The sequence below is a fragment of the Thunnus albacares genome, chromosome 14, assembly GCF_914725855.1.
Source record: "Thunnus albacares chromosome 14, fThuAlb1.1, whole genome shotgun sequence".
In the NCBI taxonomy this organism is placed as follows: domain Eukaryota; kingdom Metazoa; phylum Chordata; class Actinopteri; order Scombriformes; family Scombridae; genus Thunnus; species Thunnus albacares.
In genome coordinates, this window is record NC_058119.1 from 11,186,920 (window position 1) to 11,207,144 (window position 20,225).

At 39.3% G+C, this 20,225-nt stretch overlaps 1 protein-coding gene across 1 annotated transcript; it reads left to right on the plus strand.

Annotated features, from left to right (window-relative positions):
- The first annotated feature begins 12 nt into the window (after positions 1 to 12).
- On the plus strand, positions 13 to 18,909 carry mertka (c-mer proto-oncogene tyrosine kinase a). The gene is made up of 19 exons (XM_044371910.1): positions 13 to 212; positions 1,503 to 1,818; positions 1,896 to 1,996; positions 2,084 to 2,254; positions 8,183 to 8,269; positions 8,395 to 8,510; positions 8,591 to 8,780; positions 9,537 to 9,682; positions 12,739 to 12,874; positions 14,417 to 14,567; positions 15,201 to 15,289; positions 15,396 to 15,491; positions 15,610 to 15,690; positions 15,785 to 15,877; positions 15,996 to 16,114; positions 16,213 to 16,322; positions 16,539 to 16,698; positions 17,325 to 17,461; positions 18,079 to 18,909. Exons 1-19 carry the CDS (start codon positions 128 to 130, stop codon positions 18,530 to 18,532), a joined length of 2,838 nt encoding a protein of 945 aa, XP_044227845.1. The 5' UTR covers positions 13 to 127; the 3' UTR covers positions 18,533 to 18,909.
- The last annotated feature ends 1,316 nt before the right edge of the window (positions 18,910 to 20,225 follow it).

Sequence of the window (20,225 nt, forward strand, 5' to 3'; positions counted from 1 at the left end):
CAAGCTGTGTTAAAGCGACTCCAGTGGGCGATGTTGGTTATTTGTCCCGCACAAACCGCTTAGAATAAAAACGTTTTTCAGACTGTTGCGGGACGGAAAGCAGCAGTTTGGAGAGTTCACAGTGGTCATGGCAAAGAAGTCAACTCCAGGCTGGTTTGGAGTTTTTCTCTCTACTGCGACTATAACGATTTTTGTTGGGAGTCCGGTCAGCGGTGAGTTGTTTATATTCTGAGTTTTGTTGCTCTGTACAAATTTCATGTCCCTTTAAGTCGGGCTTTATCTCCATCCAAGCGATTCGTAGGAGCCAGATGTCTGTATGACAGACTTCATGCAGCTGGAACAAATTTAAATGCCTATTCAGACAGATTTATATCCGCCAGTGGCAAGCTTAAAGGAAAATTGCTTTACAGACTTGCAGAAGGTCTTCGACACATTTCAACAATCAGGCAGAGTAGGCTACTAACTTGGTTTTCTTATTAAGTAAATGTGGCTCTTTTTTTTGGCCAAAGGTGACCGTAAAATAGAGATACTTCAAGTACCCAGTTGATAAAAAAGTCCTGTCATGCTGAAAAGCATTTGAAAGAAGTCCAAAGTCCAAAATTCTTCATCCTTTTTAGAATTAAAAAAACAAAACAAAAACTTTTTAAATCAAAACTGACCAGTGCTGAAATATCAGCCATATCAAACAGAAAATAAATCAACAGCAATTTAATTTTAGTATTGATTAATAATTAAACAATTTCTCCTGCACAAAGGCAAACCTTTCACTGGTTCCAGTTTCTCAGATGGATGGATTTGATACTCTTCTCTGATTTACTATCATTGTGAATTGAATATCTAAGTATTTTGGACTGTTGGTTGATTAAAAGAAGCAATTTGAAGATGTTACCTCAGGCTCTAAGTATCTGTGATGGCCATTTCTCACTATTTTGTGACATTGATTGAGTAAATGATATATTGAGTAACAGGCAGATAACCTGATAATAAAGATAATCAATAGTTGCAGCCCTAAATTGTCACATACTCTTTGAATGTTACTTTGTTGTGGTCTAGAACAGTGATTCCCAACCTGGGGGTCAGATGTGAGGGGTCCCCAGATGTTTAAAGGAATGATAAAGAATAAGATATTTCTGTTATACAACTTTAATTTAACTCCAATGTTTTGCTTTAGCTGTTTATGGTTCTAAAATCCTTCTATTAAAAGTTATAAAAGAAAATAAGCAATTTTCAGTTGAACTGCTCACAATTTTTGTCATTTTGTCGCAAGTAGACACTGCTTAATTCTAAGGATCCACAAGCCAAAAAGGTTGGGAACCACTGGTCTAGAGAACATTTTGGATTTGAACATTAGTGTGGAGGCCTAGTTTTGTCACTTTGGATGTCACCTCACTGACAGTATAACTGTATTGCAGACTCTCAGGTAGAAGCACCGGTTCTTTAGTATAAACCATATGCTGCTGATCAGCAAGTAAAACTGATCTGACACCCTGCTCTGTAAACAGCCCAGCATTCCAGGAACCGCTTTCACCGACCCAGCAGGACCTCTGAGCCTCTTGTGATAGCAGGCCACGTTTCAAGGGTATACCTGAGCCCGGATGAGCTCAGAGAGCTGCATTTCAAGCCCACCATTGGTTCCATCCTGCTGTCGGAGGGCCGTGAGGTTAAGTTCAACTGCTCCATCAACATCCCCAATGCCAGGCTGGATCCCACCATCGTATGGATGAAGAACGGCCAGGAACTGCCTGGAAACATGCAGGCGACGATCAATGAGCTCCAGACCTTCACAGATGGGGTTACGACTCACGTCTCCACTGTCAGGTATGTGACACATGGAGTGATATGTGAAAAGATGTATGTACAGACTTTGATTGTTGACCTTATGGACTGTATTACAGTATTAAACCGGTGCAGAGGGTGCATGCTGGGGAGTACCACTGCAGACTGAATATCAGCACCGTGATGGTGGAGTCTGATCCAATCGTCATTGAGGTGGAAGGTGAGTTTTGACATGATGCTGCAATCGGGAGTTTCCTCTACATTTTTGTTGGACCTTCACGCTTAATTTACTTTAATTTGTCCACAGGTCTACCAACATTTATTCAGCAACCAGAGGACAGGAACGTAACAAGGGACACACCTTTCACTCTTTCATGTACGGCGGTGGGACCTCCAGACCCCGTTCAAATCCGCTGGCTCCGTGATGGATTACATGTTAGTGACTTTCCAAGCTCTCCCAGCAGCTACACTGTGTCAGGTGAGCCTTGACCACACAGTCCACTTTCTTATCTCTCTTTCAATCTCACACACACACACACACAGAGTATAACAGCTATACTCTTTCCCTCCTGTTGTCCGTTCCTCTTGAGGTAGTGAAAATCTCTAAAGAGAAGTGTAATTTCTCACTGTTCTCCTAGCACAATATTGAATTTACGATCAGAATATGACTCAACATCAGTTCGAATGACACCTTGAATTAGACAGAAAGAAGCTGAAGATGCTGCTTTGTCGTTTATCACACTCAGATAAGAATGTTCCCTTATTAATGTCAAATGTGTTGGAGAAGGTGAAGAAGTAATTTCCTCTTTTAAAAATACTTTCTTTGTTTGATTTAAAAGTGCTCCTTAAAAGTTGGATTCATCGGGGTAGAGTTGATGAAAGTGCTTTTTGATCAAGCTCTATTTGTTGGTTGTATTTTTGAGTAAAGGGAACTTTTTTTTTACTAGAAGTAGGCTTATATAAAAAAGTTGTAAAAGTAGAATACTTGAAATAACACAGGAGCTGCAGCTAATTAAGTAATTTAATATGGGTTCACTTTGATTGACTTCCTTCTTTGACTCAATGTGGAAACATTCACCAACAGAGAGAGATACAGGACATTTGGCTCTTTGATAATGGAGAAATGTTGGTCAGTGATGTTGGTCCTTACTCAGCTAGCATCAGTATGTTGGTGGTTTCATTTCTGCCTCGTCTCTGCTGCCTCAGCATCTGCACCGTGCTTATTACAATGAGATTCATCAGCAAGGTCAGTCATTGGGGCCTTCTGCAACACCACTGAATGGTTAGCGGTGGTCATTCTCGCATGTTCGGTGCTTTTGTAACACCGCTCTGCTAGCTGTACACAGTAAATAATGTGACACTGGGAAAATAACTTGGAAATTACAGTACTTGCTGTAATTAACTATTAATGAATGAATTTTTATTGTCGTGTCATACCATTAACGTTGGGCCAGAGTGACATTAAAGTAAGGCTGCAACTATTGCAGTTATGTTCTAGATTAATCATTTAATTGTTCAGTCAAAAAAAAGTTAGAAAATAGTAAAAAATGCCCCACAAATCTTCCCAAAGCTCAATATGACATATTCACATTACTTGTTTTGTCAGACCAACAGTCTAAAATCTAGTGATTTTTAGTTTTAATATACAGCAAGATTATTAAAACCAGCAATTTCAGAAAGTGAAGCCAGTGAATTCAGTGTGGACTTTATGGCCTTAAACGGCCTCTCTTTGAAGACAAACATTTGTTATTAGAAGCATAACCTCTCTGCTCTGTATACTCTAACTCCTCATTTTCAGCTCGCCGCAGGCAGTGAGTAGTGATACAGCCAGAAGCTGAGGGGGTTAAAGGTTCAGAGCTGTGCTATGGTCCAGTGTGTGCAAGGGCCCGGGCAGTTAGGGGATGGGGGGCTGCACAGAGAGTGTGTTCGGGGGTTGGCTCCGAGGACAAAGACCTCATTCACAGGACGGCCCACTACCCTGCAGGGAGGGGCTGAACACAGAGGCTGGCAGGCTGCAGGCTACCAGAGCTCTGTGCAAGACCAAACATAGGCACAACAAAACAGTGTAAACTCACTCTTGTGCATACTTAACTTAGCTCATTCTTACTAAAATATAGGGCTCCTTTTTCCTCTAAAGGCTCCATGATATCATCAAAGTGATCTTGTTGGTAAATTATTTTTTATTTTATTTCAGGAGAGTCATTAGCATGCACTTTTCAATCATATTGCTTGAAATCTGGGCATCATAATTTACAGACGAGGACAATTTCAATTAGTAGTGACGTTTGGGCCATGGCAATCTTTCTGTCTCATGGAAACATCATAATATAAAGTTTATGGTGGTAAAGTGGATGCAGGTTTGAAAGCTTCAGCTTTGAAAGTAAACTGATGGACCAAATGTGGTGCACAGTAAAAAAGAGTAAAAAGTTTTAGGCCAAGTTGTAACCTGACAGAGTACTTCATGGCTATATTTGCTGCCTGAATATAAAACTGGAAAAATAACACAGACATCTCAGGCAGCTCAGTAAGATGGCGCGCTCTCAAACCTGATAATTACAGGCTGCTGCAGCACTTCCACATTCTACATTTGGTTACATCAACCACTCACTTCTCTGCATTTACCGAATTGCCTCCATCATTTCTGATGTTTCCATCTAAGTGGCCAACCCGTCTGTTTTTTTTCTACTGTGTTGTTGCTTTTTCTTTTGATTCACTTTGCCATGTACAGTGAAAGCAGAAATGTCAATGCTTGTCCGTTATTCATTTCCCTTTTCCCAAAAATATATGACTCTAAAAGAATGTGTGTGTTTAACCCTTAAATGCATGCAGAACTTAATGTTAATGCAGCTTTATCAGCATGGTACTCAGAAGTGGATTTATGCCATTACTGTAGGTCTGCAGTAAAAACTGGATGATAAGGAGAAAGGAGGCGAGTTTGCAGTATCAGAGCTTAATGATATTCCCATATTCTACTCTGTAGTTTATCTTTATTGGCCGAGTATGTTAATACACACAAGGAATTTGGTTCCGGCCATCGGTGCCTCTCAAGCAATGCAGACAATATACATATTGTCATACAAGACAACGTACATATTATTTACAGAAAATACACAATATACATATTGTATAAAAGACAAACAATACTGTATACACAAGGTGCAAGTGTGTGTGGTATTGCAAACAACAAAAATGTGCATCCCATATGGGAATGAACATTTTCCAACATTTTCACTTTGCTGTCAACTGCTGCTTGGAGCACGCATTGACCAGTATCTTATCAGTCAACCGACTTCTCCAAAGAACTGTGGAGTTTGAAGATTACTTTGTTGAGATCATGGACTGCGATCCATCCTTGAAGCTGGAGACAGCTGAGACTCAGACCTGCACGGGGACTGAGTCTTTACAAATGCTGGTTCACAGCAACAAACAGAGGCTTGTCTACGGCATTCAAGGGAAAGCTGGCATTCACAGCCTCATATCACGTCAGCCTCTCCTGCTTATGGCTGGTGACCCTGGTGCTCTGACACCTTTTCAGATTGCAGACAGGGCTTTGGTGAAGGAGTCCACTATTCGCCGTGTCCTGCTGGAACTGTTTAAAGGTTGGGATAAGACCTTCAGAAAGGCGCAGCACCAGAAGAACAGTGAATTTGAAAGCCAGTTGGTGGAACATATTCACTTTCTCTTGCAAGAAGAGACAAAAAATACCATAAAAACAGAGTATACTTGCAAACCCTCAAACGTCTTGAGGACCCAGAGGAAGAAAATAAACTGATTCAGTAACTGATGTGGCCACTCAGGATTATGCTGGGTGAGGCTCTGCCTTTTACTAGACTGACCAGAGAGGGGCTGATGGAGGACCTGATGGCTGCTGTGGAGGCCTGTAGCATGGTAGCCACAGCGCTCTTTAAACATCTCAAGCCCTCTGTGAGCTTTGCTGCAGGCACAAAGCCTGGAGATAACATTCCATACTGTATCAACCTCTTAATCAAAAAACCGCAAGAGGCACCAGAAAGAGAGCTCACCAAGTTGGAGCTTCGGCAGAGGGAGCATGCAGAGGCTGGAGAGGAGGTTCCCAGTGCAGAGGCCGTCACAGAGCCTGATACAAAAGACACAGAGCTAGATACAGAAACAGATGCTGAAGAGAAACCAAAGAAGAATAACAAGTTATTCTCTTGGTTCTCTAAACTGTTCAAGGGCAAGAAGATATAGAAACTTTCACATAGGCATTTGCCTCTACCACGAACATTTAATGTGATTAATTTTGTTATGACATTTTGTTTAATTCCTTTATTTCTGTTTTTCTTGATGTTCAATTCAATAAATGTGTGTACAAACAAAAAGTGCTTTCAATTCTACAAGCTGCATTTTGATGTGGACTGGGATCCAATTAAGCAATTTAAGTACTGAAGTTACATGTTTGGGTATGCATGCATTCAACAAATTCTGATACTTGAGTTCAAATTTCTACTCATACTTTATGTACTTGGATGTTTCCATTTCATGCTACTTTAATATCTACTTCAGTACATATTTTGCAAATTAAGGTTTTACATAAAAAACAGATGATCAGATTGTAAAACGTGCTTTGTTTAGTATTAAACTGCCCACAGTATACTATATAATGTAATTCAACTAAGCATTGAAAGTTATACAGCGTGCACAGTCCAGGGAAATTTTAGTAATAAGACTGCAACTTTGGAAGACACTCCTTTGAGTTGGCTAACTCAGACTGCTGAAGCCTCATATTAGCATTTGAGGGACTTTTGAATGCATTTTACACAGAACAAGGATTGTGGATTCATCTCTTGCACTGAAATTGCTTCACAGCCAGAATTGACAGGAGAAATGGTTACAATCACTCCAAAGCAACCAAAAAAACTATTTCAGTTTACATATGGGCATGTAATTATTGTTTTAAGACCAACTTGGAAAAACTGTTAACCTGTCCTTTAAACTAGATGTTTGGTGGAGTATCAATTCAGGAAACCACATCTCTGTTGTCTTATATTTACTCAGTATTTTGGACATAACCATTGTTTTACCAAAATACTGCCAAATTCATGCAAACATCTATTATCATGTTGCCTATACCTGTCAAAGCTTGGAGGGAGTTATTTTAGCACAGTTATGTGTTTGGAATACACTAATCGTTTTGGATTAGTGGATTTTGTAACACTTTTTCTGCTATGAAAACTTGTCATCACTGCAAATCCATTGTGGTTGGAATGATTTTAACATGACCTTAGCCCACAGTCAGCATACAGTGAACTTTATACAGCCACCCTTCAACCCTACAGGGTTGAAATAGAGTTTGTGAGTATCACTCAAAGGAAAAGCTGCCACAGTAGTTGCGACATGTACTAACCTGGCTTTGCCCCTGTTGCCCCTTCACTCTTTGGTGAAATTTTATAAGAATGTTCAGTTGCTACTGTGCCTACAGTCAAAACTGCTCAGCTCCCACTATGCCTCAACTATCTGTATGTCATCCAGATTGAAGTGAGGCGTGTGGTACATTTACATTTGCACAGCTTAGTTAGAAAATATGCTGATGTATTTGCACGTTTCTCTCAAAACTTCAAAGTGCAATTTTGATCCATGTGATCCAAAGTTTATTTAGATGTTGAAAAGTGACTTATTGTTTATACAGTAAATGATCCAGTGCAACCTATCTTAAGTGAGGCTCTGTCTTTGTGCAAACATACTGGACTTAGAGTTTGTGTGACAAGTGAAACACTCTTTACCGTGGTGCTCATAAGCAGAGGAAGGCAAACTAATGAGGTAGAAATATTCTGCAGAACGTAAACAAAACATCCCGAGCTGGTTCCAGTCATCTCTCTCAGGCTGCTTTGTGATTAGCTTTGTAGAAATGTTTCCGAGATAGAGACACTGGAAAACAGAGCACAAAAGGGACATTATTTAGCAGCTGTCCCAAGTCCTATTCTAACTGTGCAGATCTGTGGCTGTTGAAAGACAGGAATTGTATGACCAGGAAAAGAGACCCAGCAAAAGGATTGTTACCGCAGTACATAACACTGGAGAGGCTCAATCTGAGCTTACTGCATGAGGCACTGCTGTGTGAACTTTGGAGAAATAATGGAAGTGTGAGTCATCCTAAATGTGTTTTTTTTGTATCATTTTTCAGTCTCGCCCCACTTTCACTTCTCCAGTGAGGCTGACATGGCACTTTTACCCCAGACTCACCTTTGACACAGAGAAAGCAGTTAGTTTGTACCAAAAGTTAAACTTATCAAGAATGTGACTTGCTGGCTTTTAGTTAAGTGTTTTTTCCCACTATTGAGGGAAAGTGAAACTTGAGTCGAGATTTATTTTTCAAAATATTCAGCGCTCTCATGACCTTGCTGATAACTTTATCTGAATGTGCGTCTAACCAATGTGTCCACTGCAGGTGTGGACAAGTACACTCGGTTCAGCTGTGAAGCTAACAACACGAAGGGTATCACCACCTCCAGAGAGGCAAATATCAACATCAAAGGTAAAAGTGGGCCCTTTTGGGACTGTTACATTCCATCGACATTCCAACAGAGTTTCATGCTCTGCGAACTGACCATATGCCTCCATGTGGGGGTAGCTAAAGAGGGTCTTAATGGTGTTTTGCAGTGCCTCCCAGTCCTGTGTCTAATGTTACTGTCATGGAGAGACAATCCAGTAAGTTGATGCTGAGCTGGATCCCAGGACATGATGGCTTCTCTCCACTCACCAAGTGCCACATCAGGGTAAGATCCACATCTACACAAACAGCATTGCTGTTTAATGCCCTCAGATCAATCCTTACATGTTCTCTGTTCCATCTAAGGTGAAAGAGGTGAGTCGTAGAAAAGGACTGGTGACAACCACCAGGTTCATTAATGTCACAGTGCCACCATTCCAGTGTGAAGTCTCTGGGCTGCAGTCCATGATGTGGTACAACATGAGTGTTTCCTGCAGTAATGAAGTGGGCGCCTCTCCTGTCACCATGTGGATCCACAGCAACACTACAGAGGGAGGTGTGTGTGTGTGTGTGTGTGTGTACACTTCAGGGACCATGGAACAAATTAGGGGATGAATTTTGTCGGTGGTTGGCGATAGTCAGCAGCAGATCTGGGGAAAAGGGGGCAAAATGATCCAAAATCTAATTAATTCCATCCCAGCATTTTGAATTCTGAATCTTTATAGCTTTGAGACTGTATTTGCTTTAAAAACCACCTTGTATATTTTCTTTCCAGGACCTCTGTGTTATGCTCCTGTCCCCTTCATCATCATAGATGATTCCTGTTTAGGTTTCAAGAATGTGGTACTATGTAATTAACCTACTGCTTTCCCATCCAAAATGTGCTTAATGTAAGCCTTCTTGCAGCAGCAGCATGTAATAACTAGAATTTACAGGAGTTACATAACTACCTGCTCTGCTCACAGAAAGTCCCCCTCAGAAGAAATATTGTATTCACTAAATCTGTTGTTTTCCTGAAGGGTAACATAGGAAATAGGAGTGGTCTCACTGAGAAAACACAAAGTTCTTACTGGGTGGAGCTGCGTTCAATTTCCTTCCTAAAGCTACTGTGGGGGATATTTTGGTTGAAAGATTTGATATGCGGTGCCAGGAAATGACCACATACCAAAGTGTAATCAAAGATTTGAACAGGGGGGCAGTCTCATTTTCTTCTTTCATTTTTGTTTTACAGGAATTCTATATGAGGTCTTTTGATCTTGTTATTACGTGATGTGTTAATCCCTCTTTTTTCCATTTCTTGTCACATTCACAGTGCCATCAGTTTATCCCCGAAATGTGACTGTACAGCAGAATGAGTCTTGGCTGATGATCAGGTGGAAGCCTCCACCAGATGATAAGATAAACGGCATCTTGCAGGGTTATGATATTATTGTCAGACATGGGGCACAAGTGAACAAGGTAAGCTCATCAGCACCACAGTATTTATAGATTTAGCCTTTTGCTTTTAGTGTTGCCATTTCTTTTGTGAATAATATTATATTGAGTTCTTACATTTATATAGCAGTCACAATAACTTTAAAGGAGACCTATTATGCTCATTTCCAGCTCTATATTTGTATTCTGGGACTCCACTAGAGCAGCTCTGCATGATTCACAGTTTAAAAAACTTTATCGTATACTGACCCTTTATGCAGCCCCTCAGTTCAGCTTCTGTCTCGCAACAGGCAGTCTTAGCTCCTGTCTCTTTAAGGCTCTCCTCCCGATGAGCCCATTCTGTTCTGATTGGCCAGCTTTTTGGATGCTTGCCAAGGGGCGGCTGTATCAGAGTCGTGTTAAGTAACTACCGATGCAAACCAAACAATGAACTCACGCACTTTTCGAGAAGCGGATTAACTATATAAAGAAATTCATCACAAGCCAACGTTGGCCCTTGCTGAAAGTAGAAAAAACAATGGAAGCCAAGTGTTTAGAGGAGTCTGAAGCCGGTGCTTTTTGCTCAATGGGATTACTTCTACATACATTTACCTCATTATTTGACACTTTGGCCACGTTTACTATGAATATCCGACATTTTAACATTATATATATATAACAGAAAATAAGGAAAAGCATAATAGGTCTATAGGTTTAACTATATATATATATATGAAAAAAAAAACTACTTGAGACACACATGCAAAATGATTATGTTATATTGCAGTTATGTAGGTAACCACTTTCATATTTTAAAATATTTTTTAAGGATACACATATGCAAATACATACATATAAATATATATACAAACACACATATCCTTAGTTATATATACTCACATACACACATACTGGAGATACACACAACACTTGTCAAAAACTGAAATATGAGTCATATTTAGTCAACGAATTATATGTAGTCAAACTACAACTGGCACTGCATCTAATTAGATTAGATCAGAATAACTTTAAATTATTATTATCCCAGAGGGAAATTGGTAAGCAGTGTCCACAAAATTTAACATACACAATAAAAAACATACACACTAAGAAAGAAAGAGAAGCAATCAGCAGCAATCCAAGCCTTAGTCCACCCATGATATACATCCATGTGCTTGCATCCATACAGATGGGTGACAAATTAAAGGGAAAACCGGTACAAGTCTGAATGTTTGACCCCTACAGTGAGGGGATCTGGTTGCTCTGTTATGCTGAGGGGGGCATTTTGCTGGCATGCTTTGGGTCCATTTGACCCCTTAGAGGGAAGGGTCACAGCAAATCAATACAAAGTTGTTTTGAGTGATCACCTTTATCCTATGATTTAAGCATTTTTATATTTATATTAAAATGATGTGAATCATATGCTATGGCCTTCGCAGTCATCAGATCTCAACCCAGCTGAACATCTCTCCACCATCATCAAAACACCAAATGAGAGAATACCTTTTGGAAGAATGGTGTTCATCCCTCCAGTAGAGTTCAGAGACTTGTAGAATCAATGCCAAGGCAGATTGAAGCTGTTCTGGAGGCACATGGTGGCCCAAAACCTTACTAATACCTTACTGGTTTTTCCTTTAATTTGTCACCCATCTGTATATATATAGGGGAGAATATGTCAAGTAATATGAAAAATAGCTCTTTGTTGTTCACATTTTTTATCGTTCATATCATAACAATGACTAATGTATGACAAATATGAAAAGAATGATTCGGAGATACTGGGAATATGTGACACTCCCTTTATCCTGCCTACTGAACCAGAGGTCAGCTTCCCTATTATCTGTGTACAACAATTTTTCCTCTTTGTCCCAAGAGTCAGCAAGGCAGGGAAAGTCACTTACAAGAATAGTAGCATTTTTAGATACACCCTCTCTCTATGAAATAAGTTTAAATTAACAACAAACTCCTGTTTTTTTCAAATATCCGGTTCATTACTCCATGATGGGGTTTGTGCGTAGTTATACTGCATTAGTGCTATCTAGTACAATAGTGTGTTTCCCATTCCTGTCTGTGTTGAAGTTAAAGGAAGCTGATGGTGTGAAAACTGGCAATCGGTGTTTTTCTTCGTTTGGCATGTGGCCTTGAGTCATCACAGAGTGAATGGAATATGAATACAACGGGATGTGTAACGTAGGCCCAAATATCCTTATGTGTTGTCCAGTCAGTTGGTGAGGTCATTACAGACAAAGGCTTTGCAATAAAAGCATTTACTGGAAATGTGTGTAAAGGCAACTTGTTTAATCCTCAGACTCACCAGCTCCTATAAAACAGCCTTATACATCATAACTATTACTTGCTCATATATTTGTGTGTTTCATGGTAGAAGTTATGGTGCCTTCTTATTTTCTTTTTCCCCAAAATTTGCTGCGGACTTAGTGTTGTTGCCACATGATACTCTCCGTTTAGTGCCACAGACATGATAGAGCATTAATCATGGGTTCAGAATTTGCAGTCAGACTGTCAGCACATTGGCCAAGATGCTACCGTGTTGTGTTGTGAAATACATGACTCTGTCTGTCACATGTCCCCCTCCCATTGCAGCACATGTACTTATCCAGAAACTTTGTCTTCCCTTTTTTTTTGTAGGGAGTTTCATTATATATATGATACTCCCCAGTATACAGTTCCTTGTATTTTCCAAAAAGGTTTCATACTGTAAATGACTGTATGAGAACAGCTGGAAGGGACTTTTTATATGCATTTCTTGTTTGCTATTGTGCATAAGTGGAAAGGAGAAAAAAGGGAACATAGTTAGAGAAAGGACATAACGTGCAGCAAAGTTGATGAGCTGGATTTGAGATGTTGCACAAATGTACAAGATGTTCTCCAGCATGCTGTTCCACCACAATGTCCCCAAAGTATGACCTCTTTTCATGGACTTAAAGAACTGCCTCACTTTAAGTTTAACGACTTACGTTATTGTAACGTTAAACATGACCTATGTTCTTCTAACAAGTCTGACTTTACCTCTACAAGTGTAATAATTAACTTTAAAAGATGATTGACTATGATTTAAATGTCTATTGTTGTGTGTTGTTCAGTTCCACAGTTCCACCACCATGGCCTTTGTAGCTGTGCAGGAATTCAACACCACCTACAGCGTGGAGGTAGCCGCATGTACACAGGCAGGGAGCGGCATGGTCAGCCCACCAGTCTGGCTGTTTGTACCAGAGGACAGTAAGCTGCTCTATTGATTTATCTCATCATCTGGAAATTGTTAACTTCATTAGCTGACCCAAGTTTGTTTTGGGGATTAGACTTTACTATATTATCATTACTGCTTTATAAGTAAATAACCTTTTGAGTGTTTATGCAGTATTTTTTAGATAAAATTGCCACAACTTGACAAGGCAGGATAAGCATGGACATATACAAAAAGACAGTTTGGATAAACTAACTGTCTGTTTAATGTGGAAAACTCATGTAAGGGTCACTCCACTTGTATAGTTCACTGTGCAGTACTTCTCAGTTTGTGGACTGCTGTATAATGTCTTCTGTATGTAGGAGAATTTCAAACAAAAAAATAACTGTGATGATGTTATAGTGATGTGATCAGTGTTATCTCAGCTTGGTGACTACAAATGTGTGATAGAAAGCCTGGGATACAAACTGGGGACATGGAATTTGTAAGATGAGGTGTTTACCAGGCATGAAGGAGTTGCATAATGAGAAAAAAAACATCTCTCTGCCTCAGCTGCACAGGCTCTGACCACTCTTAAATGATAGGTTCACAATATTTCAAGTGTGTCTAAAAACAACAGCCAGGTGCCCAAATGAACATTGAAACAGGTTTTGCTCACTGTAATCATTCCTCATGTTCATACTGACCAATCCCCTCCAAATGGACTAACAATGTAAGTGATGGGGAACTAAATCCAGAGTCCTTGTTTTGTGCAAAAACGTATTTAAAATGTATGTGAAGATTATATGAGGCTTCAGCAGTTTGAGTAAGTCATATCAAGTGGATATCTGCCACATTTACAGTCTTTTTAGTTCAAAATTCCCTCTTTACATTTCCTTTGACAGTGTTTTCCTGTTGAACTGCAGTGGAAGTATTGTAATAAAAAGAGGAAATTTGGCACTAAAAAGACTAACTTTGAAAGATATCAACTTGATTTGACTAAAATGGATGGCAGAAGCTTCATATTAGCTTCAAACTTTTAAATATTTTTTTGCACAGACAAAGGCTTGTGGATTTTGTTCCCCATCACTTTAACTATAAGCGCATCAGGAAGGGATTTCTTAATGGCATGTATGAACAGGAGGAATGATTACAGCAAGAAAAAACTGTTTCAATGTTCACACAATGGGCACATATTCGGCATGTGTCATACTAAATTTGTCGGAGTGCCCCTTTAAACACACTGCTCATCAGTGATATCAGAAACTCTTTGTCCAATTTAATTTAATGGATTAATAATAAACAGTCAGGACAGAGAATAAAAAAGTTTGCTGACACATTGTTGCTGCCAACATGTTACACATTTGGATCACTTAGCTGTGGAAACTTAGCAATGGAAAAGTTGCTTTATTCTTAATTTTGGAAAACAAAATATATTGACATGAAATGACAGAGCAATGACAGTGCTGAAATATCCCATTTTCCATGGTAATATAATTCAGATAAGTAATCGTGAATATTAGACTTTTGATATCCCACTGCCTGACTATTTTTTCCTAAACTTAAATCATGCTCATCATTTGTTCCTTCTGTCTCAGAATTGGTCCCGTCCCCTTCGTCCAGCCCTGACACCAGGGTCCCAGACTCTGTCTATATTGTACTGGGTGTGGTGTGTGGCTTCTGTCTTCTGCTGCTTATCCTCTGGGGGGCTATCTGTGTACACAACAGGACTTCTGACTCTTGGTTCGGGTATGCTTAATCTCTTCTGTACAAACACGTAGTTGATGTAATTGCCAAGCTTGTTCTAAATTTGATTGTCTTATCTTTTAAATAGCTACTAAGTAGCTATTTAAAGTGGGTTTGTGACCCATTTGTTTGCCATGTTTGCTTTGATTTAACAACACAGAAGATTTGATGGTGTCCAGTAGTTCACACTACATTGGCCTCAGGGAGTGTTGAGTAATCTCTCTGTCAGTAGTGAGTTGTAGTAACATGAAAAACTATATGCTTCCTGACTCTGTAAATAAACTGCCTTTGCTTCCTCTTAATCACCGCTGCCTGCACCTGATGGGAGTAATAGCTGTGCAGCTGGAGAGGTGCACAACAGCCAGCTGTGAATACTCTGGAATTCATTATTATGAAGTGTCTGACTCAGTCTTGCCAGTCAGGATACAGATAGGAATGTGTCATAGACTGCTGCTCATAAAGGAAAACAGAATCTGATCCCAAAGTCAGGAAAGAAATAACTCACAGCGACCACCTTTTCAGCTGAACTTCAGCCTGTGTGTGTATATTATAACTAGACGGTAATGACGTTAGTTGGAGGATTAGCTCACTGATCAACATTGCCTGTTTTTTCTTTCTCCCTGTCTCCCCCTGCAGGTGGTGGTTTGGAGGTGAAGAAAAGCTGCAGCCAATTGTGCAGTACAAACCCCAGAGAACCTACAATCGATCAGCTATAGGAATCACACGTATGTTCGAAAATATCATTATGATTTAAAAAAACAATGTCAACCATATCCTGTTAACAGCACATTTTTAAAAATAAACAGTAAAATGAATGACTTGTGTCTGCAGTTGGGAACCTTGGTATCAGTGATGAACTCCAGGCTAAACTCCAGGATGTGATGGTCATGAGGAATTTGCTCTCCATAGGAAAGATTCTTGGAGAGGGTGAGTGAACAGTTTCATTTTAGGAAACTTTTTTATTCACATGAGCGTGTCTTTATTAGTAGAGATACATACTAAACATACTATGAAGAATAAATGATTCAGCTTTATTTCCTACCAGGTGAATTTGGCTCTGTGGTGGAGGGACATTTAAGACAACCAGATGGGACATCAGAAAAAGTTGCTGTGAAGACAATGAAATGCAAGTCTTTCATTATTAAATAATTTAATACTTTTAAAATGATAAAACAAGTAGAAATGGCAAATATTTAACATTCCTATCATTCTTTTAACAGTGGACAGCTTTTCTCAAAGGGAAATAGAAGAGTTCCTGAATGAGGCGGCCTGCATGAAAGATTTCAATCATCCAAATGTGATCAAACTGCTCGGTAGGACTAATATAATACCTCTTTCATGCATTGAAGAATCTCAATACCTCATTCATTTGCACGTCCTTACAATTTCTCTGTGTGTGTGTGTGCATGTGTATTGATGGATTGCCTTAAGGTGTGTGCCTGGAAGTGGGATCAGAACATTTTCCCAAGCCCATGGTTATCCTTCCTTTCATGAAATATGGAGATCTGCACAGCTTCCTTCTGCGGTCTCGACTGGGAGAGAGTCCAGTGGTGAGAAATCACACAAACACTGAAATACTGTTGTCATCTGCAATTTTACCAGAATATTCACTTGTCACGTCTTCTTGTTTGTTTGTGTTTTCACACAGTTCCTTCCCACTCAGATACTGCTGAAGTTCATGGTTGACATTGCTTTAGGTATGGAGTATCTCAGCGGTCGTAACTTTCTGCATCGTGACCTGGCTGCTCGTAATTGCATGTAGGTTGTTTCCTCTGATTTGTGTAGAGAGTTCAGTTAGTAGATGGCGCACTTGGATCTACTGTATTTTGTAACTGTATTGGCAGGCACAATGACTTTTCAAATGCAACAATTTTTAAGTTTCTTTCCGACAAGGAGCCTGACTTGTTTGTGACTGTGTATAGATTTATTGCATTGTCACTCATGTGGTTTGTCTGTTCCTTCTTTCTCTCTTAGGCTGCGAGATGACATGACAGTGTGTGTAGCAGACTTTGGCCTATCTAAGAAGATCTACAGCGGAGATTATTACAGGCAGGGCAGAATAGCCAAAATGCCAGTAAAATGGATCGCAGTAGAGAGTCTAGCGGACAGAGTTTTTACCGTAAAGAGTGATGTGGTAAGCATCTCCATTTGTTCCTGCCTCTTCAGCACTGTCAGTCTTTACATGTACTTTTCAAAAAGTGTGCACGAGTCATACACACATTTTCACACTTCCCCTTTTTAGGGTTGTGGTGATAGTTTTGTTTTTAATAAACATCATTGACGTAAGAGGGGGAAATGTCACGAGTTTTTCCTTTCTTTTACCATTTTTTAGAAATTTCAAAATATGGTAATGAAAATACTTGCTTACGTTGTAGAATAAAATCCAATTACCTGAAGAGTCCATTGAAAAACAAAACCTACCTTTTGTGTAAAGTCAGAATTTATATACAGTAATTGATTGGAAAAATTATGTTCATCCCCCATGCTGTAACATAAATATTAAACCTGGAAATTAAGAAAGCACCAAAGAGGCTGAATGCATTCACATTTCACAAACATTTGAACTTTCGAGTTGACTGAAAATAAAAAGTAGATAATGCTTATGTAATCATTTTTTGGTCACTTAAGAAAGTCAGCATATTTTGAGAGTAATTGTTAATCCAGAAATGTAAATAGCAGAGAGAAAAATTAATTTTCCATGCACTGTGTATTATCTACATAATGAAATGTCATCTGAAGTTAATATTCTGTGTCATCCAGTGGGCATTTGGTGTTACTATGTGGGAGATTGCTACACGAGGAATGACGCCGTACCCCGGCGTCCAAAACCATGAGATTTATGACTACCTTCTTGAAGGACACAGACTGAAGCAGCCAACAAACTGTTTGGATGAACTGTGAGTATTTTTCTGTTCTGCACAGATGGTTGATGATTTTAGTTTCTCTGTCTGGTTGAGTTTGTCTAAATCTTGCAGAAATAGAGGTTATTCTGAAGAATAGAGTGTGGGAATGGTGATATTGAATGTATTATGCAAGCTTTTCACATACATTTTAAAAACTGGATTTTTTTGTGCTTAAAATGTTGTCAGACGCATCGATCAGCTTCCAACAATCAGATGGAATATTCATATCTTCTCACATCTTATGTCTGTTATAACACTTGTTTGTTAGACTAGTTTGTATAGCTCTTATTCATCTTAAGAAAATGTTACCATACATTGCCTGGATATGTATTGTCCCTCTAATGTCTCTCTGTATGGGAGCAAAGTACACTTTAAAACTACACACTAAATTTAAGCACCTAGAAGTCGCTTTGCACATGAGTACTTATTTTTTCAGTTGTCGTTATTTTGTCAAATTCATCTGAATAAAACAGAATTGCTTTGCTCACCACTGCCATCTGTAGTGCAAGTAGAAAATTAATAAAACTAAAAATATATCTTTCCTAAACAAGGTGTAGGCTCTTTAAAAGGTATGAAGATTAATTAGATTTGTTATTTCCCTGTGACTATAGGTATGAGATCATGTACAGCTGCTGGAGGTCTGATCCTCTGGACCGACCCTTCTTTCCCCAACTGCGTGAAATGTTGGAAAAACTCACAGAAAAGCTTCCAGAGTCCTGCAGCAAAGATGATATAATCTACATTAACACCAGCTTCCCTGAGGAGGACCCCAATGGAGAAGCACTGTCCGCAGAACCTCCTATGTTCAGCTCCTCCCCTTCCTGCAGCCGCCAGGCAGCAGAAAATTCAATAGTTACTGCGGACATTCACGGGAGCCTGGAGGATGAGGAGGATGAGGAGGATGATCGTTATGTGGTGGTGATCTCCTCTGATCCTTCCCTGAGATCTGCGGCAGTGGACATTCCTCTTTTGTCGAGCAACGCTTTAAGTCACACAAATGGAGACGTGGTTACTGATGTGACAGGGATGGATCACAACTCGAGCGACACTTCTCTCCTGCTGTAAAGATTGGTACCCAACACATCAAAACTGTAATAAAAATGTCATGCAGTGGTTCATCAGTACTAAACATTATGCCTCGTTGCACTGGGAGCACCTTGACGTTTCCTAATGTGGACTATCTGTAGTGCTATCTTTGTTATATAAGCAGTTCACGCTTTACATGGCCAGCCTACATGCCAGTGTTAGTAATGTTGTCTATGTGTGTCAACATCAAACATGTTCACGGACATGTTCCTATAAGCTTAAGATACACTGAACTGTGAAATTGTTTACTGTGTTGAATGTTGTGTTGCTATGTAAATATAGAAATGTACAGAACATTTATAAAGTGATCTTGTATACTGTAAAGATAAATAATTTATAAATGGATGGGAAATGCATTTATATAGCGCCTTTCTAGTCTTTGCAATACATACAATACATTACTCAAAGTGCTTTACAATACATGTCAACATTCACACACACATTCATACACTGATGGCAGAGGCTGCCATGCAAGGTGCCAACCTGCTTATCACGATCTAATCTAAATGCACTTTCACAGACACACAGACACACACGCACACACCACTGGTGCAGCTATTGGGAGCAATTGGAGTATCTTGCCCAAGGACACTTCGACATGCAGACTGGAGGAGCCGGGGATCGAACCACCGATTTTCCGATTAGTGAACGACAACCCGTTCTACCTCCTGAGCCTCCTGCCTTTAAGACTACATTTTGTCAGGATTCACTTATTTCAAATTGGTACCACTGTCATGGAAATCACTTTTGGAAAATATCATATCAAAACAACTGCATTAAAATATTTATATAGACCTTATAAGTCTGAAATTAGCAGTGGTGGAAAATAACTAAGTTCATTTACTCAAGTACTGTACTTAAGTACAATTTTGAGGTACCTCTACTTTACTTGAGTATTTCCATTTTATGCTACTTCATACTTCCACTCCGCTACAATTGAGAGAGAAATATTGTACTTTCCACAACATTTATTTAACAGCTTCAGTTACTCTTCAGATGAAGATTTGACACAATGGATAATATAACAAGCTTTTAAAGTACAACACATTGTTGAAACCAGTGGTTTCCAACCTTTTTGGCTTTTGATGTCTTACAAAAAGCAGTGTGTAGTCCGGGTCACAGTAACATGCTGCTTACACACTGATGCTTCAGTATTAATGATGCAATTATCTCATATACAATATAATAATATATCAGTTATTGCAGAATGAGTACTTTTACTTTAATACATTGAGTACATTTTGCTGCTAATACTTATGTACTTTTACTTAAGTAGGATTTTTTTCATGCAGGACCATCCTTTTAATGGAGTATTTTTACATTGCAGTATTGGTAGTTTTACTCAAGTAAAGGATCTGAATATTTCTTCCACCACTGGAAATTAAATGCAATGAAGTATCATAAGCTTCATTCTGTTGAATGGCTCGTTTCAGCATTGAGGCATGTCATTCTTAAGAGGAAGCAGCCAAGTCATCAGTTGCAACAGTTGCAACAGTCAAAGAGGTAGACAAAAAATAAATTGAAAGAAAAAAAACTTAGTAATATGTTAACTTTAGACTGAACAAAAAAACAGGACCTTAGTCTAACTCCAAAAATATTCAATGATATTGCCTGGTTATATGCTGTGTATAGTGCAGTTCTAGTAGATACTGTGAAATATCTTGTATTGGTA